Source organism: Cupressus sempervirens, chromosome 11 (genome assembly GCF_028749045.1).
Source record: "Cupressus sempervirens isolate cs-2001-9-10 chromosome 11, ASM2874904v1, whole genome shotgun sequence".
NCBI lineage: Eukaryota > Viridiplantae > Streptophyta > Pinopsida > Cupressales > Cupressaceae > Cupressus > Cupressus sempervirens.
Window position 1 is genome coordinate 550,500,826 of NC_143128.1, and position 26,060 is coordinate 550,526,885.

At 34.5% G+C, this 26,060-nt stretch overlaps 1 protein-coding gene across 1 annotated transcript in view; it reads right to left on the reverse strand.

Moving 5' to 3' along the window:
• KDTA (KDO transferase A) overlaps nt 1-26,060 on the reverse strand; it is a 250,286-nt gene that overhangs the window by 104,235 nt on the left and 119,991 nt on the right. Inside the window, exons 4-6 of the mRNA XM_089810177.1 lie at nt 23,786-23,908; nt 22,895-23,014; nt 22,726-22,804 (exon numbers count right to left, since the gene is read on the reverse strand). Of these exons, the coding sequence (XP_089666303.1) occupies nt 22,726-22,804; nt 22,895-23,014; nt 23,786-23,908 (322 nt within the window). The remainder of the gene's footprint in view (nt 1-22,725; nt 22,805-22,894; nt 23,015-23,785; nt 23,909-26,060) is intronic.

Genomic DNA, 26,060 nt, shown 5'->3' on the forward strand with positions numbered 1-26,060 from the left:
AAAAATAGAATTTCACTATGCAGCAACTACTAACAGACTTAACATATGTATCAAGAAAACTGAAAGGAAACATTCCCTACAAGTCAAATACATGCATTAGAGAATAAGTAAGAAAATGAGAAGTTTCATTAATGGAAGGCAAAGTTGCAGAGCATAGTGTTGTTGCAAAAAATAAACAGAGAAGAACCCTTTACAAATATTTACAACTATCTTTTTAAATAGTTCAAGCATAACTTTGATGTTTACATTGAGTTCAAACCCCAACCAGGTGGAGTTGAGCTGCAGACGAGAGCAATAACTGAGAATCAAAAACAAAATTGATCATGGAGTGCAATCGGATGTTGGAAGTGACAGGATGAAACCAAAATAAGTGCACCCAGCTGCAAGAGATCAAATCACTGAAATTTGATCATTATATGCATTAAAGAGGCATGGAGTGCATTGGCGTCATGCCAATCGATGTCCAAGAAGTAGCTGGGCATTGAAGAACTAGCCCTAATGGCATGCCATGGACAAACAAAGTCGTCGAGAAGGATAACATACAGAGTTGACCGCAAGGGGAATCTGATTTTCCCAAATTTCAACATTGACCATCAATGAAGGTCTCCTCTTTGAAACAGAAGGTCTAGATGTCACGGGAAATCTCCCCAATGAGATATTAAAATGCAATCGTCAATGCATATCCTCTCCGCCACGTGGTACAATTCTAGATTCTAGAGCATCGAAGAAGCGTTGCAGCGTGAAGAACTCTGAAATGGAGACGTGTGGCAACATCTCACATAATTTCATTTGACAGAATGGACAACAATCTTTTAACCCTTCGTGGAATCTGTTAAATCTGTAACTTTGATATTATACTAATCTGATTGCACAAGATCATTCAAATCTTTTCTTGCATGAAAGGCCTATTAATACTTGCTCCTTGTATAAAGGCATGATAGGCGTCTCCCTTTGGTAATGATGGTTGAGTATGAAACTAAACTAAACATTAGTTAGTTTGGTTACAAACATAATTAACTTCCTTTGGCGCCGATTATGAGAAGTCAAGCAAAGGCCGACCTAGATAGGGTCATGTCCCTTGGAGGGACATGCCCTTGGTTACCTTATTTATGAAGGGTGTAGTTGAAGGTTAAGAACACACAATGAATAGAAGTCTGCTCCTTAAATCAATACTGCCCTAAGATGACTTGCAGAAGTCAAAAGCATTTTCAGAATTATGTTTCTCCATTCATTCAAGATTGTATATTGAAGATTATCTACAACAAGCAGAGTAAAGGTACAATCTAAGTTTGATTCATAATAGAATTTTGCAGAACTCTACATGGTATCAGAGCTCTGGTAGTCGAACCTAGGCTCTGCAAATTAAATAATCAGACTTGATATATATCTAGCATCATTCTCCTATCTTCAATGGCATACACAATCAGACTCGAGGATAGGTTTGATGGGAAAGAACACTTTGATGCTTGGAAATTCAGAATCATGATGATTCTTGAAGAAAATGATGTGAAACAATTTGTTGATTCAGCATACAGACAACCTGATGTTGAACCTCATAAAACTATCTGGAGCAAAGGAAACAAGAAAGCCATACAGATCATATTAGATGGAGTGAAAAATGATATAGTACCCATGCTAATGAAATATCAAACAACATTTAATATGATGAATGCATTACTAAATGCATATGAGGTTAACAATGCAGCTAGAGTTCTCGCACTAAAAAAGCAACTAAATCATATACAAATAAAGAAGGGAGAATTGTTGAATTCTTACTTTCTAAGGGTTGTCAGTCTAAGAGATGAACTTGCAAGTATAGGAACCATCATTAATGACATGGAACTAACATTGATGGCTATAGATGGATTACTAGATTCATGGGAAACATTCACACAAGGAGTAAGTGTCAGAAATCATCTTCCTAACTTCGGAAAAATTGAAAATTGAAGATGAAGAACGTCATGTTCTTAATACAAATTCCTATAAAGGCAAGAAGAAGCACTTCAAGAAGAAAAAGGCTAATCAAAAGAATGACAAACCTAAGAAAGATCTATCCAAAATAAAATGCTTCAGATACGAAAAGTTTGGACACTACAGATCTAATTGCCCTGAGTATTCTAAACAGCAAGTAAATTGTACAAACATTACTAGGGAAGAAGATATCTATGATCTTAAGAATCGTTTAATGTATTTGACACTATCAAATGAAGTCTCAAGTAAGGCATGGGTGATTGCTAGTGGATCGTCTCGACATATTACAGGATACAAAGAAGCACTAGACTGTATATCAGAAAAGGTTAATGGCGAAGTCACCATCGGAGATAATTCAACACATTCCGTCAAAGGAATTGGAAATTGCACCTTGAAACTAAAGTCGGGTAGTTCTCTTCTTCTCAAAGGAGTACTCTATATACCAAGAATATAAAGGAATCTAATCTCGGTTACAACACTTGAAGATGATGGACATAATGTTGCATTCATGGACAGTAAAGTCATAACCTGGGCTAAGAATTCTTCATTCAAGAAAGAAAAATTGATTGGTCAAAGAAAAGGGTATTTGTATTAATCAAATTCAGAACCTAGTTGACCTAATCAAGCCTTAATTCATGAAGCTGCTGATATAAACGAAATATGGCACAGAAGGCTAGGACATCTAAATTTCAAAACCTTATCAACTATGGAGAAGATGATTACTGGTTTACCAAAACTGAATAAAGATCACTCAAGCATATGCAAAGGATGTGCTCTAAGTAAGAACACCAAAAGTCCATTTCATGATAGCACTAGAAAAACTAACAATGTTTTGGAATTAATCCACTCAGATTTATGTGGACCCATGTCTGTTCCTTCTCTTGGAGGACTTCTCTAAAAAACTTTCGATTTACTACTTAAAATGCAAAGAATCAGAAGAAATCCTGAAGAGATTTAAAGAATTTAAAACCTTGACTGAAAACTTATTAGGACATAAAATTAAAACTCTTAGGACTGATAATGGAGGGGAAAAAACCTCATATTTGTTTAAAAGGTTTTGTAAAGAAACAAGAATTAAGAGGGACTATACCGTTCTTTATAACCCGCAAAAAAATGGGGTAGCAGAAAGGAAGAATAGAACAATTATAGAAGCTACAACAGCTACAATATTTGATCAAAATCTAGAATATTATCTTTGGGCAGAAGCCTTTTGTACTATTGTCTATATTCAAAATAAAAGTTCTCACTCCTACCTTAGAGATAAAACTCCTGAAGAAGTCTTTACTAAGGTCAAACCCAATATAAGTCATCTTAGGTTTTTTGGGTACCCCATATATGTGTGTGTGTGTGTGCGTGTGTGTGTGTGTGTTCCAAAAGAAAACGGAACTAAGTTAGAACCCTCCGGGAGGAAAGGTATTTTTGTAGGGTATATTGAAACATCTAGCGCATATAGGATTTTCATACCTAGTCAGAAAAATATTGAACTTAGTAGGATGTAATTTTTTAAGAAGATTTAGCATTCAAAAGAGTCGTAAGTTCTGAAGATCCCTCTCCCTTACCTAGTTCCAAAAGAAATATTGAATCTGAGTCTCAAAGGGAGAACATTGAAGAAATTGAAGATGAAATTCACAATCTTAATCTTGAAGAAGCTCAAAATTCTAAGAAAAGATCACTTAGGGCCATTAGGATAGTAGAGGAAGCACAAGACTTCACTGCACCATCTGGAAAAATCAGAGAAAGCGAAAAACCCAAAAGATTTTCTAGTTATACAACAAACATGAATGATTTGTCTAAATCAAAACCAACTAATGTTTCAGATGCTATTAAACATACAGTTTGGAAGGGTGCTATGACGGAAGAATACCAGTTCATTATGAAGAATGATGTTTGGGAGATTGTTCCTAGACCTAAAGGAAATTCTATTGTCTCTTCCAAGTGGATATTTAAAATAAAGAATGTTGTTGACGGTAGCATTGAAAAATATAAAGCCAAATTTGTAGCCATGGGATTCTCTCATAAAGAAGGGATTGATTATGAAGAAACCTTTGCTCCTGTTGCCAAATACACCTCTGTAAGAGAAGTCCTAGCTATTGCAGCATCGAAAGGATGGAAAGTACATCAGATGGATGTAAAAACAGCATTCTTGAATGGAAAGATTACTGAAGAGGTATATTTGGAGCAACCTGAAGGATTTGAAACTCATGATCCTAAAGTTTTTGTTTGCAGGCCCAAGAAAGCTACATGTCTTCTCCAATGGAGACTAATCTACATAAATCTAAAGAAGCAACAGCAAAATCACCTTCCATAGATTCTACTCTCTACAAATAGATGATTGGGTCCCTTATGTACTTGGTAAATACAAGACCTAATATTTTCTATGTTGTTAACGCCTTAAGTTAGTTTATGTGTGAGCCAAAAGAGATTCACCTAGTTGCAATCAAACATGTTATGAGATACTTACAAGGCACTCTTAACTTTGGACTCAAATATGAGAAAGTTGACTTCGATTTACATGGATTCATAGACTCGGATTGGGGTGGAAGTGTTAAGGATAGAAAAAGTAATTCAGGATGTTATTTCAATTTAGGATCAACAATGACATAATGGATATGCAGAAAACGGTCTTTAGTAGCACAAAGTTCCACAGAAGCCGAATACATTGCAACAGTGATGGCCTCTCGAGAAGCAATTTGGCTTAGAAAGTTACTTGTATGATTATTTGGTCAAACCATGAATCCTATGATTATTCATTGTGATAATTAGAGTTCAATCAAGCTTTCTGTGAATCCAATGTCTCATGACAGGTGTAAACATATTGGAATTCCTCACCATTATGTACCAAATATGGTAGACAGGAATTCTATAAAATTAGAATACATTTGCACTGCAAATCAAACAGCAGATATTCTCACCAAACCTCTCTCTCCAGTGAAGATAGATCACTTCAGGAAAAGACTTGGTATGGTTGAACTGTAATTCATTTGTATTCTTTAAATTATTAATAAAATAATTTTATTGTCAGGCTATTGACTGTTATGGGCTCCACCATTTGTATTCATTATTTTAGAGGTAACAATCTCTGAGATAATGAACACTTATATGAAAGACATTATGAGAGATGACGATCTCTTAGATAATGTGCTAATTAGTAGAGATCTACTGTCAGATCTAGATGAGTTTAAGATCACATTGTGATATAGACATTGTTATGCCTATAAGTCACAATTTGGATAAAGGAAGAATTTTATTATTCTCCAAAGTTTATCCTATGTTCTAGTAGATCTCAACTCAAGATCATGTTGTGATATAGGAATACCAGTGCCTATGAGTCACAACTTGGATAAATGAAAATTTTAATTATTCTTCGGATGTTATCTTGTATATTATATTCTTTTCAATACTGCTATCACTCGTATCAGTGGTATGTCATATCATAGGTATAGTAATATGACATAGTATCATGTGTTCGATGATACCACATGCTAAAAAGATTCAGATAGATATAGAGTATCATTCTATGCTTATTCATCGTAACTGATGATGCTAGATATGTTATCTCTCAATATTATTATCAAGTCAAGAGGGAGTGTTAAATCTGTAACTTTGATATTATACTGATCTAATTGCACAAGATCATTAAGATCTATTCTTGCATGAAAGGCCCATTAATACTTACTCCTTGTATAAAGGCATGATCAGCGTCTCATTTGGTAATGATGGTTAAGTATGAAACTAAACTAAACATTAGTTAGTTTGGTTACAAACATAATTATCTTCTTTTGGCGCCAATTAAGAAAAGTCAAGCAAAGGCCGACCTAGATAGGGTCACATCCCTTAGAGGGACATGCCCTTTGGTTACCTTATTTATGAAGGGTGTGGTTGAAGGTTAGGGACAAACAATTAATAGAAGTCTACTCCTTAAATCAATACTATCCTAAGACCACTTACAAAAGTTGAAAGCATTTTCAGAATTATATTTCTCCATTCATTCAAGATTGTATATTGAAGATTGTCTATAGCAAGCAGAGTAAAAGTACAATCTAAGTCTGATTCATAATAGAATTTTGCAGAAACTCCATAGAATCTCCACCCTCAATTTGTTCATGTGCATATTGGGCGAACTTAAGCCGGAGATGGGACCCTCCACCACGTGGTGCAATTCCAAACCTCGAAACCTTGCAGACACTACGCGGTATGAAGAAATACCGGGATGACAACACATGGCAGCATCCTATGCGATTTTGGGCTTCTAGGTCTCGCAAAGGCATTACAGTAGGAGGAAGCGCCGAAAAGGCAACATGTGGAAGCATCTCACACTTTCAGAATGATGGGCAAATAGTTTGCGAAAACACGAGAGCCATCGGAACTCGCAACCAAAGTCACCCAACCAAGAACAAAACAAGCTATCATGAAATGTTAGCCGCCAACATTAGCGCGATATTATCCCCTGCAAGGAACCTAGCCCATTGAAGGTTTCTCTAATTGGATAATCTATGATGGCCTAAATGAGGGCAAAATGGCCAACATTCTTGGCAACTCAGAGGGGATGCTTGCCTGCTACGCATGGATTAGTGGCCCTAAGCAATCCCTTGGGCACAGAGTCACCAAAGAGAATGACATGTTGTCCCACCTACAAATTCCCAAAATTCTGCAACCAGCAAAAAATAAAAACTTTGGGAAGCTTCGGAAAGGGAGCAAATGTGCTTGTGCACTTCTTGGAAAGCAGAAAAGTCCTTCTCTGCTATGTACAAATATTTACAATTACAAAAATCAAACAAAGCCACTGACTAGATTGTTGAAGTAGTTGCCCTTCCTCACAAGTTGATTCCTTTCCCCATGCACATGGGCAGCTGAAAATGACAGCAAGCATAAAAAACATGTTGCTGCACGGAATTCCTTCCCAATGTTAAAACAAAGAAGTTCTCCAGCACTGGGATGCTTTTATCTTGGGCAAGACATACTTGCTCCTCCTTTTGTTCTTTACCCTCATGCTCTAGAATGAGCATGACCGGGGCCAACATGCATTGTTGCAGAGCTAGATGCCTTATGGTGCATCCTCTTGGTGGTGCTAGGTCTAGGCAACCAGCCTTGACCATGTTGTGCTCTGAAACACTTGCATCCTTATGGTCAACAGGGGCTGGCTCTGATGGTGTGGCTGGTGGTGTGTGTGTTTCTTCATGTCGCGGTTGTAACATATGTTCCTCCTCAAACCCATGTGAATCCTACAAACAAAAGGTTGCACTTGTGCAGGCTCTTGTGATGTGGAAAAAATATCTCGATGTCCCTCCCTTGGTGTCTCTATTATAGCAGACAACATGCTCATCAGCTTCAGTTGTATTTCTTTCTCACACCTTTCTTTTTGTACAGCCAACTCCCTTGCAAGAATTACCTCATATTCTTTTTGTTGGGCCTCCAACCACTTTGTAAGCTTTGCCTCAAACTGCCTCCATTGTGCTTCTAGTTGCTACAACAATAATTCTCCCTCTAGAGTATGTGTTGGCTCATGAGCAGCAATTTGTACCTCTTGTACTTGGGGCAGCCTAGGCAATGTTTCTTTCTCCACCATATCACAAGAAACCTCCTGCTGCAACGGTCTTTTCTTCTTGAAGCAGGCCCTTAGGATCCACCCTAGGCTCAAAAACCAAATTTTGTTCCTCAAGAACAAGAATAATCTCATTGCTGTTTTCCCCCTTGACCTCCTATTGCAACACATGTTCTTCGATTGGCAATTGCTCTTAAGGTGTCTCTGATGTGGGGAAAGATATATCCATTTCTTTGTTAACAACAAAGAAGGGACAATAGTCATTTGTGGGCTCACCGTCATCAGCATGTGGAGGCATATGAAGTGTAGGCTAAGGTTCAAGGTAGACTGAAGTGGAAATCTAAGGAGGGTTACTTTGTCTAAAGCTATAAAACCTCCTCCTTGTAGGGTCTTGCACTTCAGCTCTCTACATTTGGGCAAGCTTGAGCCTTGCCTCCTCTTCAAATTTCTTCTTTCTTAATTCTATCTCCTGCTGCAAATGGAGGAGAGCCTCCTGAGCCTCCCTAAAAACAACAACCGTCTCAGATACCACCTTACATGCATAAGGATTAGATATCCACAACTCCTTGTCACTATGCATCACATCAATCCAAGAACTCATGAGAAGCATCACGAAAGCAAAGCTCCCACTATCTGAAAACTCATAAGGATTATGAATTTCCTCAAAAGTCCTTCACAAATTAGAAAAGTCAAGGATCAAACCATCTATATGGTCGCAGAGCTCTTCTAACTTGGCATTGGGATCATTATAAGGTTCGAAGGGAAACTGAGCAGGAACTGAGCAAGCCGATCATTTGATATTGCAGGGGAGATCCGACCTAAGGAGGAATCAACACATGGGCTTGATTTTTTCTTCCTCTCTCGTTGCTCCTGGAACTCTTGAACCGAAACGTACTTGGAGGGGGAAATCTAAAACTTGCCTCTTCATCATATTGGGGAAAATGGGAGGAATCTCTATGAAGTGGGTCCCTAATAAGGCATCTAAGAAAACAACTTCACAAAAATCCTGAGGAAACATAAAAACTCAAAATCATACCAGCACTTGGTTTGTTGAATCCGGTAGATGCATAGAGTCACCATGGTGTTGAGTGAGTGCCTCCAAAGGCTGACGGCACCGAGAAAAACATCCAATTTCTCAATGAATGAATCTTCAAACTGGCTAACCAGCAGACTTATGAATCTAAATCTGTCCCACCAGGCGTGCCAAAAACTGTTGACACAAAAGTCTACACCCTTGCTAGAGGTATGACCCTCAAGCAACCTTGTGTAACATGGAAACAACCTCCAAGTATAGAACTTGCACTCTAAGGCTGAATCTCCAAAGAAGGCAGGTTTCCTAACTATGAGGATGCACCTAAACTAAAACTAGGGAGGAAAAGGGTGAAGGAGAACATAAATTAAAATGCAGAAAGGGAAAGGGGTGATAAACCAAGATAGATATATGGTTACATCTCTGCCTATGACTGCACTATGCATCAATGAAACAACCAAAATACACTAATCTTGACTCTATTCTACTTTCTAAGAAACCACATGGAAGTTTGGAACTAGTTGAAGTGCTGAAAGGAAAGGAATTCCACTATGCAACAGCTGCTAACAGACTTAACATATGAATCAAGAAAACAAAGAGGAAACATTCACTACAAGGCAAATACATGCATTAGACAGCAGAATGGCAAGAATAGTAAAGAAAATGAGAAGTTTCATTAATGGAATGCAAAGTTGCAGAGCATAATGCTACTGCAAAAAAAAAAAAAAACAGAGAAGAACCCTTTACAAATATTTACAACTTCCTTTTTAAAGAGTTCAGGCATAACTTTGATGTTTGCATTAGGTTCAAACCCCAACCAGGTGGAGTTAAGTTGCAGACGAGAGCAATAACTGAGAATTAGAAAGAAATCTGATCATGGAGAGCAATTTGATGCTGGAAGTGATAGGATGAGACCGAAATAAGTGCACCCAGCCGTAAGAGATCAAATCACTGAAATTTGATCATTATCTGAATTAAAGAGGCATGGAGTGAACTGGCGCCATGCCAATTGAGGTCCAAGAATTAGCTCGGCATTGAAGAACTAACCTTGATGGCGTGCCATGGACAAACAAATCCATTGAGAAGGATAACATGCAAATTTGACCACAGGGGGAAGCTGATTTGAACGTTGACCGTCGATGAAGGTCTCCTCTTTGAAACGGACGGTCTAGATGTCGCGAGAAATCTCCCTAATGAGATATTAAGATGCAACCATTGATGCAGATCCTCTCCGCTTCGTGGCACAATTCTGGATGCCAAAGCGTCTAAGAAGCATTGCAATGTGAAGAAACTTTGACATGGAGATGTGTGGCAAAATCTCACATAGTTCGGTTTGACAAAAGGGCGACGATCTTTTAACCCTTCATGGAATCTCCATCATCGATCTGTTCATGTGCATATTGGGTGGACTTACGTTGAAGATGGACCCTCCACCACGAGGCGCAATTTCGGACCTCACAACCTTGGGGAGACTCTGCAGTATGAAGAAATACCCAGATGAAGACATATGGCAGCTTCCTATGCGATTTTGGGCTTGTAGGTCTTGCGGAGGCATTGCGGTAGGAGGAAACGCTGAAGAGGCAATGCGTGGAAGCATCTCGCACTTTCGGGAAGATGGGCAAATAGCTCACAAAAACACAAGAGTTATTGAATCTCGCAGCCAAAGTCACCCAAACAAAAAAAAAAACGAGCTATCATGAAATGTTAGCTGCCAACTTTAGCATGATATTATCCCCTGCAAGGAACCTAGCCCATTGAAGGTTTCTCAAATTGGATATCAGTGATGGGCTAAATGAGGGAAAAATGGCCAACAATCAACAACCAGATACTGACTCCAAAACAAGCACCACAACCACTGAAAGAATATCAACTCCCTAATCAAATGTCAATAACCAAAAGAATAATAACCAAAAAAAAAATAGTCATCAATAAGCACCAACCACCAATAATAGATAACACGCACCAGAGGCAAATATAAAATCTACGAACTGCATACTATGGAGTGTCATCACATGGACTAATTGCTTGAGTTACCCTAAACTGATCTCTCACTCAATCCCAGACCCCCAAGCATTGAGTTACCCCAGAGTGGTCACTCTAGACCTTGGACCCTCAACGTGACTCATGCAAAACCAGGATGCCCTCTCATGAAGACTCAGAATACTAGTTATACCTCTCAATGGGTACCATCCCATTCCCATCCTTAGCGTATACAAGCACTCAATGCATGAGCGAGGCAACATCTCTATACTGATCTTTTTAATATTTTATCCCAAATATTAATTACTAGGTTATCACTTATTACACAACTTACGATAGGTTTCCCCAGCATTGGCCACTCTAGGCCCCGGACCACTATTGTAGGCCACTCCCATAGGATGTACCTAGACAAACCCCCTAAGCTTACAAACCACAATTATGTCCCATACCACAAAGAATAATAATTGAATTCAGTTCCATGACAAGTAACCGAAACATACACTGGTTCCCAAAACCCAAAACATCATAAATGCTTTCAAAAATAAATATCATATCGTGAGCTTCAACTTGATCACATCAATAAATCACAACTCGAGTAAGATACATCATCATAAAATAACTCCCACAAGCCTCTGGTGCACGCCCTAGTTGGCCAACTAGTTAACCCAAAAAAAACCCATCATGAAATAAACACTGTTAACTTCTATAGCCAACTCATCAAAATATAGAGTTACAACCACATAGATCGATCTAATCATTTTCAAACGTCTAGTTTGGCCATAAGGATGTGTTTAAAAATAAAATAACTAAACAATAATATTTTACCCAACAAAACTATTGTCTATGAATTCATAATTACAATTGTCTTAGACAAAAATAATAATAATAAAACATTTGTTAATTAAATTATATTTTAATTAAACGAAAAAACCTTACAAAAATAAATCTTTTTTAAACCAAAATTTAAAAAGCCTAGTTTAAATTTAATATAATAACTATCATTTAAAAATAATAATAATAAATTACAATTAAATTAACTTAATTTAAAAATATATATCAAACAAGACCTCTGAAGAAGCTAGAGTCCCTGCCTTTTGTTTGAAATAGAAGATTGATGTATGCCTAGAACATAATGCTGTGCCATGTTTAGTCACAATAGAGTTATGGCTAACTAATAACAAGTTAAATTTGACATTGGTTTCTTCAACAACAACTATTCTAGTACTTTGACAATTGCTAAATGTCCTTTATTGTGGTGGTGGTGGTTGTTATCATCACTCATTGGTTAAAATAATATTCAAATAGGAGCCATTTGAAGCCTAGTTTGTGGAGAAATCGAATAGTTTGTATTCTCCATAGTAGAAAATTTAAGCTGTGGAAAAAATCATAGATTTAAAATTATATAATTTAGTTTAGAATAAAATAATTAGTTAGTAATAAATTATTTTAGAATTGCTTATAAATAGAATCTTAATTATGAAATATCAATTTAAGAGCAAACAAGAAAATAATTTTCAATAATAGATTGATTAACATACAAGATTGTATTACTATCAAATTTAAAATATTTTTTAAAATATACATTTAACTCAGAATGATTTTTTAGATATTATGAGTTAATTACTAGATTTATATAATTTAGTTGCTATTTATAGTTTTCTATTCTTTTAATTTTCTGTTCCCTATATTATTGTCGGTAAACAAATTGGTCACTATGAAAAGTATGATTTCGCCCAATGGAAATGTGTGTGGCAAATCAGCTTCTCCAATAGTTGGATAGGCCTTTGATATATGACCTTCCTCTGCATTTTGCGAAGCAGCTCCCTCATAAGATAATATTTGGATTTTAAAATAAAGATGTATTCAAATTTTGAAAGATATGAAGAATGCTATGAAAATGAATACACCAAACAACTTTCAAGCCTCCTGAAATCAACTTCAATTGCTAAAAAGAATGATCAAGAACTACGCTTGAAGGCTAGCATTAGCTCAGGGGTGATTCGATAGTTCACTAACATTTACAAAATATAGTGAAAACATTAATTACAACAAGAAACAACACCCAAACAGTTCAGATTTTATAGAAGAGAGAACACTAAATGCACCTCCTTTTATTTCTTTGCAACAAGAACATAAGAAAATTTGCTGACTAAAGAACAAGAATTGTATGCACTTTCCAAAAATTGTCTTACTATCAAAACATAAGTGTCCCCTATTTCCAAATCCAAAAACTCCCCCCCTTTATAACATTGACAAAGCCTTGTATTTATAGGCTTTAGGAGATACTACCCAGAAGCTATCCCTTCGGATTCGTAACTACCTTAAAAGTTAGAATTTAGAAATTGGAATGCGAGTTACAACCAACTCCAACCTCTTAAGGAGTTAAAACAAAAAATCCTAACTTTGGTTACAATAAGCGACTTAAGTCACTTTTACAATAGGCAATCTTACACTTCTATGCTTTGAAGAGAGAGTCCAATAATTTATCTAGAAGAAACAGCCACTATGTCCTTTCTCGAACCAAGAGAAATCCATTCACCAAGTAGAACACATCCTTCAACTGTATCCAAATCTGATTGTGAAGTGACCATTGCGTTTCCATTTAATTTGACACCACGAGAGGTAGATACTAATAAGGGTTGTGGAAAGTCAATTTTGATTTGTTGTCATGCTCGTTCCAACTCTTCTTCCTTCTATTCATAATATCCTCCATAAAGACCCTTGTAGATGCATCTCAGTGGCATTACCCCTTTGTGAGGATACATTGTTTTAAGACATTACATTAAACAATTCGATTGCATTGTAAGATTTGGCATTGTGTAGATTGGTTGGCAAAATTCATAGAAATGGACATCATACATAAGATTTCTAATCTTCTTGAACTATGCAAATTGTAATCATTCAATTACATGAAATTACATTCCTAGCAGACATTTTGGGATTTAGTTCACATATTGCGAGGACATCCATATTTCTCTGACTATCAATGTTGATAAAATGTAATTGAATCCCACCAAAGTATCTAAACCTCTTTTCAATTAAATGCAACACAAAAAGGCTCCTTGGATACATTCTTTTTCCTTTAATCGAGCACCCCCAACATATAAGCGATATCGCTATATTGATCCCTCACCATTCAATGCAGTTAAGCTCAGCTTTATAATGGCACTCATTTCGTTGAATCAACAAATTATTTAAATATCTTTGGTCTACGACACTTTGTCAAATCCATTATAAGTTCTTATTTTAACCCACTCGAGCCAAGTGTTGTGCTTCATATTATTGTGCTCCTTTCATTTCGTTAGCATCCACTTTGAGGCATTTTGTCAAATGGTTTACATATCATAGCTAGTTCTCCAATGTTTTGCTTGCTTCCCATTGTGAATCACCTAAGCTCTAATGTATTGTTTTGCATTCGTCGTGCAGAGAGACAGTCACCGTGTAGAGAGATGGGCTATTTCTTTGGTGATCGGCATTGAACATGATTGTGTATTGGTTGTAGTACCATGTCCATCAACAACCTCACACTAAAGACTAGATAGTTCCAATGCCTTAGCGATTGTTTTACCATTTTGTGATTTGGATCTTCTTCACCCAGGGGGCAACACACTTGTAGGGAGTGTCCGATTGTGTGTGACTACATTGGCTGACATGTACCAAGAGAAAATCCTATTGAACTGTGACAATAAGCATGACCCCAAGTTCAAGTGCAACCAACATTTGTCATTATTATGGCACGCTGAATTCTGAATCACAAAATCTTTATTTCGTAACTTTTTTTAGGTGTGAAACAGCCAGTCTTGAAGCATGATATTAGCTTCTTCATTTGGGAATTTCTTTCAAACAATTCGGGTGCTAGAGCTCGTGATCCCACAATGACGCATGATGGAATTTAGTCTAATGAATCACATGCCTTGATAATGCTCCCTTTGTGCATGTTTATTAATCGAACACCTCAAACTCTATTTCAAACAACTCACTGACTTGTCAAAGCACTTGCATAACCAATCATATTTAGTCTAATGATTTGTTCTCCCTGTGATAACATTGTGATTAAATTTCGATTATCTATATCTACAAGAATGATCAATCAAAATCCATTTCATTGCTACTGCCAAATGTTGACTGATTCCTATGATTTCTTTACATTGTGTGCACTTCAAGAGAAAAAAGGGCATCTGTGTGGCAGGTTATGGCTCTGAACGCTCATTACCAATTTAGATTTATTGCTCACAATATGTTCAAATGACCAGTTATAGTCGATCCATGGAAATTTCTTTGCTCATAGATTTTCATTCAAACTTCTCGTACTCCTCCATGGAACTTTTGCATTCATTTGATAAATACCTTCCCAACCTTTCATGGCACTATTCTTGGTTTCAAACCTCTATCAAAGATTAGCTTCAAATCATATCTTTCAACTTTCTGTCAAGGCGGCAGTTTTTGAAAGTTGGGAGTTTAGATTAGGATTAGGGCAAAAAGTTAAGGCCAAAACTCAAATCCGAACTCTAACTTGTTGGAAGGTTAAGGTTCGTGGAGAGAGAGTGGAAAGGTTCGGGAAGAGAGAGTGAGAAGGCTAACTCATTTATTGCAACTTCTTTCTAAAGGTTAAGGTTGGTGGAGAGGCAAAAGCTGGAGTTCGTTGAGAGAAAAAAGTGTAAGTTGATGGAGAGAAGGTTTTAGTTCGGGGAGAGAAAAGTTTTAGCATTTTAAAAAGTCTCATTTCCGAATTAACCTTCATTTAACTTTATGGGTACAGTAATGCATCAGGGTGACAATTATATATAGTATTATAGATTTTATTATATGATTTGAAAATTGACATAAAAATTAATTTCATTTAAAATTGATTATTGATTTTATATTTAAAATTGATTATTAATTTTATATGCTAGTTAAATATTTAGTAACCTTTAATGATTTTATATATATCTTTGTCAGCATTATAATATTTAATAGTATAGATTTAATTTTTTTTTTAAACTGACATAACTACTAAGCAAATTGTATTTAAGATTGATTATTAGTTTTATATGTTAATGAAATAATAAAGTTGATGGTCCTAAATATATTTTAACTTTAAATTTATTCTTGAAGATTCTAATAAATTTTATTTTGAATATTGACAAAATAACTGTTTTTAATTTTGTATTGTATATCTTGAAAAGGAGCTAGAAAAATCAGAACAGAAATAATTTAAAGTTTATAAATATATATTTTTGTGGTGTATTAATGAATGACAAAAAATTTCAATGCTAATTTATGAGTCAGCTAAAATATTTAATAATTTAAGAATAAATAGATTTTTATAAGAGAAGCTATGTACTCGAAGGTGCTAGAATTTGGAGTGATCAGGATTCAGCCTTCCCCTATTTAACGAGTGAGAGTTTGCCACATGTAAAAGAAGAGATGGCATCGCTTGATACTTCAAAGTAAAAATTATTCCACTGTTTTATGATGTTTCTCCTGCAAACTTCTTCCATATCAGAAATAAAGTTGCTGCTACATTTTCCAATCATGACATGAAGGGCAGATATCCTCACGACATTCAACAGTGGTGAGAATGCCTTGAGAAAGTTGCAGGGTTCAAGGGGCCATGAATTCAATGGCCAAAATGAGTAAGACAACATCATGCGTTAATTTTTAGTGGAACAGAAGACTAATGAAATTCAGGATTACATCTATTTTTAACTCTATGTTCACATTTACCTAATAAAAACAACCAATAGAGTAGCAGGTACCACCGCTGGAAGACATATTATTCGTACAAGTTGTTCCATGTGGTTCAGCCTAGTTTGCACGATTCAAGGAGGAGAAACAACAGTAAAGGCAAGGGTAGGAGCAAGTGACAGAGACTTTTGCAGCACCACTACAATAGAGAATTCAACAATTTTTACCAATAAGGTTCCTCAAATCTCACTTACAAATTCTTCAAAGCTAAGAATGGACACTTCTGAATTAGTTGTAGATAGGACTATTAGAAAAATAGAACAGCAAACATAAAACAGAGAAAGAAGGAACTTCTAGCTTGTTATTCTTAAATCATAGATGCATATTTATACAATAGATTGATTCACCAATATTTCGAAATTACTGTTTAATAGATTGACAACAAACTACTTCATGATTAAGAACACATACAAGAACTTGACACCTAACTGGATATGAGAGACACATTTACAACCTCTACAACTAGTCATTGTTTACAACTCAAACTCTTTGAGACATATGCAGCACACATAATCAAATATGACTTATTCACTATAGGTGGAACATTAACTCCAACAAAGACAGAAGCAGAGGCTCAAGTAATTGTTGATGTTAAAATTCAAACCTTTGATGGGTTCTGATATACTCCAAATCAGTAGCTCCATTACAGATGGATGTGCAATTGCGGCTGATGAAAAAGCTGATATGATTGGTTTCATCCTAGGGAAGAAGCTTCTAGACAAGTGCACAACATTGAAGCTTCTAGAATAGTCCAGATAAAAATTCTTATTTTATTGTTTTAATTTTTGAAATTTTTTTTGCATGAGAAAAATAATAAAATCCCAGCTAAATTGAGGATAGCCAATAAGGTTAAAAAAAAAAAATTAGTTAGATATATATATATATATATATATATATATTTTTTTTTTTTTTTTTTTTTTAATTTTTTTTTTTTTTTTTAATTTTTTTTTTAAACACTTTTAAACTTTAGAAATATGATATAGTTTATGAAAAAATAAAAATTAGAAGTGAGCAATTAAAACATTAGTTCCAAGTCTATATATAGGCAGGGACTAATAAATATTAATTAATTCATAGCAAATTTAATTTAAAAATTTCTTTTGTTTTAAATTTCTTTGAAAAAGAAAACACCCCTTTAAAGGGGTTACAGCTTCCATAAAGGTAGGTCATTGTCTACCTTGGCACATGAGGGGAGGAGTGGGGTGAGGGGGTCAAACCCCCCCCCATATATTTAATTAATTTTATTCTATATATTATTATATCATTTTTTTAGTAAAAAGTATTTTATGAAACATTATTAATAGATAAAAATTTCCTTTTTTTTAATATTTATTTATTTCTAACAGTTATATTGTTATAGTTTGATAACACGAATAATTTCCAACAATCGATTTTTATTTTTGATTGGTAATAAAGTATTTCATTAATCATATTTTTTTATTAGTTTTGTTAATAGTTATACCAACAAATTCCTTTGGTAATTAAATTTGTTGATGAATAGGAAAACATATGCCGGCATTGACTCAGTAAAATTTGTACCAAAGCTGGTTTAACAATCATTTATCTCCAAATTTCTATTGTTGAATTTTCTAATATTGAAAAGGGTTTTTAAATGAATAAAATATTGATAGTTTTCTAAACTTCTCTATGGTTTTCCCTGATCTCTTTAATTTCCAATCGAATTTTCTTACTAACAAGATCAACGAGTTTTCTTTTTCGAATTGCACAAACACAAATCATTGATCAAAATAACAATATTTTAAAAATCAATTTGCAAGCACCATAACAAACACAAGGTAGATAGACTTTCTGAATGAAATTCTGCAACAGGTTTTTCGAACCCTACCTCAAAAAACTAACAACTAAAATTTGAAACAAACTGATTAATTCACATAATCCAAAATACTCCTAAGCTTTGAACAATTTTCTTTAACTTCGATCCACCAATTTGCTCTCCGAAAACATGTGTGCTAATGAACCAAAAAGCCTCTAATAAAGATCCCTAATCCTACCTAGTGGTTCTAATCTCCAATTTTATAAAAAGCATCTCACTTTAATTAAATATTAAATAATTTAGTAATTTTTTCATTCACATTTGAAGGACTTTTAAATTAAAATATGATTTTATTTCATTTTTTCACTTCATTAAATTGTGCACAACACCTTTAAAAGCATAATTATTATTTTAATTAATAATAATATTTAAAGCTCATTACTACAATGCTAATTTTATTATTAATAATTAAATAATTATGAATAAAGCGATGTATTATCTTTAATATTTTAATTACTTTTTCCAACTTTCATATTTAGACTTTTGAATTAAGTCTTTTAAATTAAATAGGCATATTTAATTAATTTCCAATTAATCGAATATCATTATATTTGAACGTGTCCTTTTAATTGAATAAATAGTTAATTATTTAATAATTGTATAATTATTCGAATACTACAATCAAATCTTATAACTAAATACATCACATTGATACCCAATTGATGTAAATGCAACATAAGAAAGATAGATCGAAATCAAACAACATGCATAAGGATAAGCTCACAGTTTTAGATGGGTAGACAGTCAAATACATATCCTCCTTCCCAAGACAATAGTTAGTCTATTAAGTGCACTATAATTAGACTATTAAAGTAAATCTCAACATCAAATTAGACTATTAAATGCACTATAATGACTATAATCACTTAAGTGATAAAGTACCTTAAATACATTAAGTGATTTTACGTAATATTTTTCAAAAAGTGCAACTTCATATTAAAAGAGAGTCAATATTTTAAATATGTAGTTGAGGTTGTAAACCCCACTTTTTGGGCACTTAATCCTTAATATATTTTGACTAACAACTCCAATTAAGTCCCAAGTTTTCTTGAATCGAAGGTATGACCGAAAGGAAATAAAAAGGTAAAAGCGATCCAAACAAACACTTAAGAACGTAAAAGGGACTTTGAAGGCCTCAAAAATCAATTATAGGCTAACAAACTGAAATAACAAAAAGGACTTGATAAGAACTTTCAATAAAAAGATACATTATATCGGTTGGTGATAATTATTTGATCAATTGTTGCCAATCAAATAATGAATTACCTTAGAGAAATATTAAACTTAATTGGAAAAGTTTTGGAATGTTGCCTCCATTATGTGATGACAGAATGAAGAACAACTGGCTCTATCTAGGGAATGTAACTCGTTCTTAGAAACAATGAGTGGCATAAAATCCACTTATCTAAGTGGCTTCATTACATTGGGTTATAGAAACAAGCGACCGAAAAAAAAAGAAACTAATGCAACTAAAGCAAAGAAAATGTAGTTAAAATAAAACAAATTTGTGCAAGCACACTTATTAAAAACAAAGAAAAAAAAAACCTAATTAAAACTAGCCGATAATGCAAATTTTCAGATCAAATCATTTACTAGCTCAACAAAATAGCTACCTGTTTCCTGCAGCTTGCAATACTTTGCATGTTCACAAGCAACTACGTATCGACTAGAGAAATGATGTCAATGCCTGGTGTAACACCTCTTCGAAGAGATGAAAGAATTCACCTTTTTTAGATGAATCATGTGTATTGCTGCTCCAAGATAGGTCCATGAATAGAAACCGCTCCTCCAGACTTGGACATGATTCTTTTGCTTCTTCTTCAATAATATTTTCAAGTTCAGGTACATGTGGAATGTATATTTTTCCATTGGCTTTCAACCAAGCAAGATGTAGGATTGGACATCCCCTTGATCAAAAAAATTATAGATTCTTCTTGCCAAATTCTTCTTGCCAACTTCAACTTTCTCGACTAATTCATCAATCACTAGCACCTCAGAATGATCAAGAAAACCTTGCTCATGTGATTTCAATAATGACATGGCTACACTGCCTACCTCAACACACTGCTCACAAACTTCTGACTTGGGAGAGTCTTTATAATTTATGAGAAGTTACTCTTCAAGCACCAGGTGTAGAACATTTATGCAAAGTGTACCCAAGTTCATGACCTTGAGACACAAATACATCATTTTCAGCTTGATTAGAACTTGCTTGCATGTCCCTTTTTATGACATGATTATTTTGAACATTGAAAGAAAAGTTTTCCTACCTCATTTTTTCATCTTTGGCCTTCTGAGACTGCGTGCACCATTTATGAGAGTCGCTAGCTATGTCATCTTCATTTTCCTGGAAATAAATAGCAAGATCGCTAGCTTCTAACACAAGATCCTTTACTATTGTCTTTGCTAATGGTTCCTCGATCACAAGCTTCTTTGATGATGAAACTAACTATTGTTGATTCCCAACAATAGAACTACGAGGAACAGTTGGAAGAGGCTTCCTATGTACATCTTTCTGAAGGACGAAGAACATGCCTTGAGCTATTTTCTTTTTAAGGACAACTAACTTATTTGCTAACATGTGTAGTACAGGATCCATCCACGTGCTGGAAGAAAATGAATTGGAAGAAAGCTAACTTTCTTCAAATTCACTTGCTTCAATTCTTATCTTCCTAGCTAGAATAAGATCATCTTTAATTTCAATCGCCAATGTTTGTGCAGTTGCAAGAGAGGCTGAAGCTGCTCTCCTTAATAGAAAACTGACTTTGGGAATTTACATTGACAAAGAAACACTTCAAATTTACAATTGTAGGTTGAGCAGCAACTAGAATTCTTCATGTACAGTTGTTGAAATGAGCAACAAATTCACACATAGGCACGTGAGATGACTTCTTCAGCTAAGTAAGTTGGGCCAACAATGCTTAAGCTACTTCAAGAGGCTTGAACCTTTCCTCAAACTTGGCTATGAGAGTATCCCAGCTTGAGATAGTTTGTGATAGTAGCTTTTATTATTTAACTATTATTAAAAAATTATTTTATATATATATATATATATATATATATATATATATATATATATATATAAATTTTATTAAATTCAAGTTTAAAAATGGGGATATCACATATTCCTCTACTGATACTACAAATTACAATCCTTCAGAGCAGGGAAACTAGATAGACAATTCAGACGAGCTCTCCTTCCCTAATGTTTCAAAATTGGGAAGTGGTCAAACCTATTTCATTAAATCTACTCTAATACCATATAAGAAAAATAGGAATCGTATAAAGAAGCCTACAGAAACTGTGCACTTAGTAATATGTGTTTCTGTTACCTCACAATTCATTCAATACAATTTACATATTTAAAGGATTTTTGGATCTTATATTATAGGGAACAAGTCCTCTAAATATATGAGTTGTTTTAACAACTCAAACACACGCTCCTACGACAAAGCAATTCTATATTACCCTATACATATGACTAACAAACCTAACAAATACTTAAATACATCGCAAAGACATGTGAATGATTTAATATTCCTAATAGTACAGTGGCTAGTCTTCAAGGTTGAGAAGATGGTGAAAGCATTCCTAGCAGCACATCAGCAAAGGAAAGCTAAGAAAACAAGAACAGAAGATGCAATGGCAGCCCCAAATATATATCGAGGTTCCAATCATATTGTTAAGTGATTTGAGGGTTTTTGAAGCATTGATCTATTGATTTAATCGTATTGTCATTGTCAGCACCATTTCCAGCTGTTGTACAAGGATAAATAAGTAGTGTAGAAATCTGCATCAACATTTATTTTGCATGCAGTGAGGTTTCTCATACATTTGTTGCAATTTGCAGCCACCTACACCTTAGCTTCTGTCATTCTTAAGCAGTGCCATACAAGTTCTATTCATTTGAAGACTTTTGAACCTTTTTGTAGCTTGTGTCGGCTAGCTGTAAAACTTCATTATTTTATCAAATTTGTTGTTCATGATTAATTATGGGATCTATATGAGGATTCCATATTCTTATCAGTTATACATACATCACATTCGCTGTCATATTTTCTTAATATAAGATTTTCTAGGTTTATATCACACATAAATATTCAAATCTACTGCCATAATCGAATATTTTTGGTATTTCAGAGTTTCCAAATTCAAATCAGCATTTCAAATTTTTGCATCCGCTGTTTCATCTACGGTATTTTGATAAATATTATACAAGGGTTTCCAAAATTTATTGCTGTTAATCATACTACTAATCAGCATCTGATTCATTTAAGTATAGCATCTACATTTGTATTTTCCATCTTTTTCAGCCTACACTGATTAGGAAAACTTCATATTTCAGAAGACTCTAATTATGAACATTAAATATACATCTTCCATTGCTGTATTATGTATCTTGTAATCAACAATCCCATTGATATGTGTTTATCCCAATATGCTAATATATTTTCCTTTGGTCTTTCTTTATTTATGAAAAATCAAAACAATATGATGATAAATTTCATTAAATCTAGCATGCAGATAAGAAGATTATCTCTTAGTAGAATAGAAAAGCGGCACTATAAATGAATATAGTGTAACTTTCACTCTCCCCCTGGCAGCTGTTGAGAACAGTAACAAATTAAACTGACATACCATATTTTAAGTTGCCAGAAAAATTAATGATGGATGGGGATGCACCAAGCAACTGAAAACGAACTGCTTGAATTGTGTTCTGAGCCAAGAAATGAAATATTTATTTAGTAAATCCACGTTAACTATACAATTTGGAAGAAACTGTGAACTAAAGGAACAATCCCAGTACCTGCGGAGCAATCAAAGAGAATCTTGAGAGAATTGCTGCAATAAGTGTTCTTGCTGGGACAGTTGACCAGTGTTTAAAAGATTTGGATGACATTCTAGCATTCAGCAGTGCAAGTACTATCTACATGAATGAAAACATCAAATTCAAGCCCAAGTAAAAATCCAATCAATTTGATCGATTACAATAACAAAAGTTGGCACTATTAGTTTCTAAACAACAACATATACTATAGTTATGTCTTAGAATACAAAGCAAATATTCTACCTATCAATGAGAATGAAGAGTATATAATGAACATGTTGAAAATATAACTGTGAAATTTGTCCAAAGACATAAAGTGTGTAGTGGTTAGTTCCTTTGCAGAACCTCATGTTTTCTGCACCCTAGCAATTTTCTATTGTAACTAAATATTGTTCATAGTCCCACAGACCAGCTTTGGTCACTTTGGACATGCAAAAAAAAAGTCTATCCATTTGGTCAGATGTAATTATTTTGTACAATGTGAAACTTCAGCACCAAGTACTACCAAAAAACTCACGCTGGCTAGAAAATAAGCCGTGAGATTATTGTACCATTCCTTTTCAAGCAAGTATGGCTATGGAAATCAAAGTCACTCACAAAAACTAAAAAACACATATGAAGAAACAACAGGAGAGATATGCTTTTCCTTTTCCATGCCTAAAAAAATGAGACTGATGAATAAAAGCTTGAAACCACTGTAAAGACTAAGACTTGGCTACATAAACTCTGAATGGTCACTGTGAACCCAGCATCAAGCACACACATCAAATCAGAAAAGCAATATACAATGCAGACAAGGAGGTTCCTTCAATTAAATATGTTGCTCCAATAGAAATATATGCCAGACAAATAAATAAATACTTTGCATACCCCATTTCTAGAAGCAGCAAGGAGGAGATTTGGCCACAGTTCACTTTCCATAAAAATAGCTGCATCTGGATGCCAATGTTTCAAAAATGCATCCACAGCAGGAGGAGTATCCACGGGAGCAAACTGCATCAAATGTATAACAAATTTTTAGAAATTTCATCAAGGAAACTATGAGAAAAATGTGGTACAAAATAAAATACAATACTTAAAATTTAGAAAAAATGGGAACCCTAATAGTTAATACAAGCTCGAAGGAAGAACTTGTCTTCAATTTTGTGAAACATATAGCACATTACACTAGCTAAAAAACATCATCCCATAACAGCTAGTAATTGTAACCTTTCTTGTCACGAGCACAATGTTAACTCAAATTGCATAAGGAACATATAAACGACCATGTATAAAAATGTTTATTTAAGAATATTAGAAGGCAGATTACAAACACAGACATCAATTGGATGTACAAAAGCTTGGAATTCTTACCGTTATTTCTGGCAGAATGTTCTTTTTGCTTGCATAATTGTATGAGTAGTGTTGAAGTGAGCCTTGAGAGAAAAATCAAGGTCCTATGAAATGTCCCCTTTTTTCGAGCTAAATATATTCAAAGGACCTGAAGCCTATTATTATTCCCCATAGACAAAAGGGCAATTTAACACAAAATTTAAAAAATTGATCAAGTCGTCCAAAAGGCACTTTAACTTATAACTTTGGAAAGTGAAGAATTATATTATTATTAAATGGGGCAGAGAGTAAATATTGGATACATGGCTATGTAAGGGATAATCTATATATTGGTGTGTCATATGAACATCAACTTCATCCAAAAGACAATTATAAGGATTATTAATGAACATGAAGTTAGAAAGGGAGATTGGATGAGACTCACAATAGGTCAAATGTAAGCTTCAACCCTAGTTTGGATGTTCCTAACATAGGTGATGATAATTCTGACTTGGTTGAGGAAGCGTATTATATTGTGAGGTTACAACCTTTGCCTAAGATTAGATCAACAGTAAGGGAGGTTACCGATATTGTTCCAAGATCATGTTGATATATGTAGCGTCGGTCAGCTAAAAGGATCAAGCCAATAATAAAAGTGCATGACAGTTCACTGTGCTTGCACATAATACCTGTGCCAAATCAGAATTATTATTCATACACCTTGGAAGAATCCTTACATCTAATCGAAACCATATATAAGTATACTCAATCTGCACTTCCAGATTATCTCTTGAAGATCGAGTATATGATCTATTGCTCAATATTGATAAAAGTGTTTATCATATATGTCCTCAATTGGATCGAGCATATAATCCTTTGTAGTTTATACAGATTGGAGGTCTCATAAATAAAGTCTGTTTAATGCATAATCACATCCGATTAGGATGAGGCCTGTTAGAGATTTAATTATGAACCTTTGTGTCTCTTCATGGGAAGTCATATCATGAGCGGACATGTCCACTCATGATATGTCACTTAAAGGCATTATATATAGAAACCAAAATGGAGATAATCACTGAAATCAATAAATGCATTATCTCTCCAGATCGGCGACTTCAGACTAGAGACCAAAACATAGCCATTCAGATTTGATATACAGTTTCAGTATTGTAATTCTGATCCACTCTAATCTGATTATCATCTGCAAGCAAATTAAAGTAAATTAGTATTCCTCAAATCTGCAAATAGTCATTACTATACCAGTCCGATCATAAATTTAATATGCATTTACATGGTATCAGAGCCAAGGTAAAGGAGATCCATATTAAATTTGGGAACTCAGATTGCTTACCTTGTTACTATAGTCACATTATATTATTCAAAATGACAAACGCAGTCAGATTTGAGGATCGCCTTGAAGGAGCGAACAATTTCACATCTTGGAAATTAAGGATAATGATGATATTAAATAAAAATAAATTAAACCAAGTAGTGAAAATCAAGAATACAGAACCTCAGAATGAACCAAAAAAGTTTCAAAGAATTGAGAATAAAAAAAGACTATGAAACTAATAGTAGATACAGTTGGGATCATATAGTACCTATATTAGCAAAACAAGATACTGCATACCTTATGTTCAAATCTCTTTAGAGCACATTTGAAATAAATAATACTGGAAGAACCCTTGCACTCAAAAGGCAAATGAATCACATAAGCATGAACAAAGGAGAATCCATTAATGCATACCTCGTGAGAATAACAGAGCTAAGGGATCAATTATCAACTGTTGGATTTGAAATTGATAGTGAGGAGCTATCACTAATTGCATTAGGG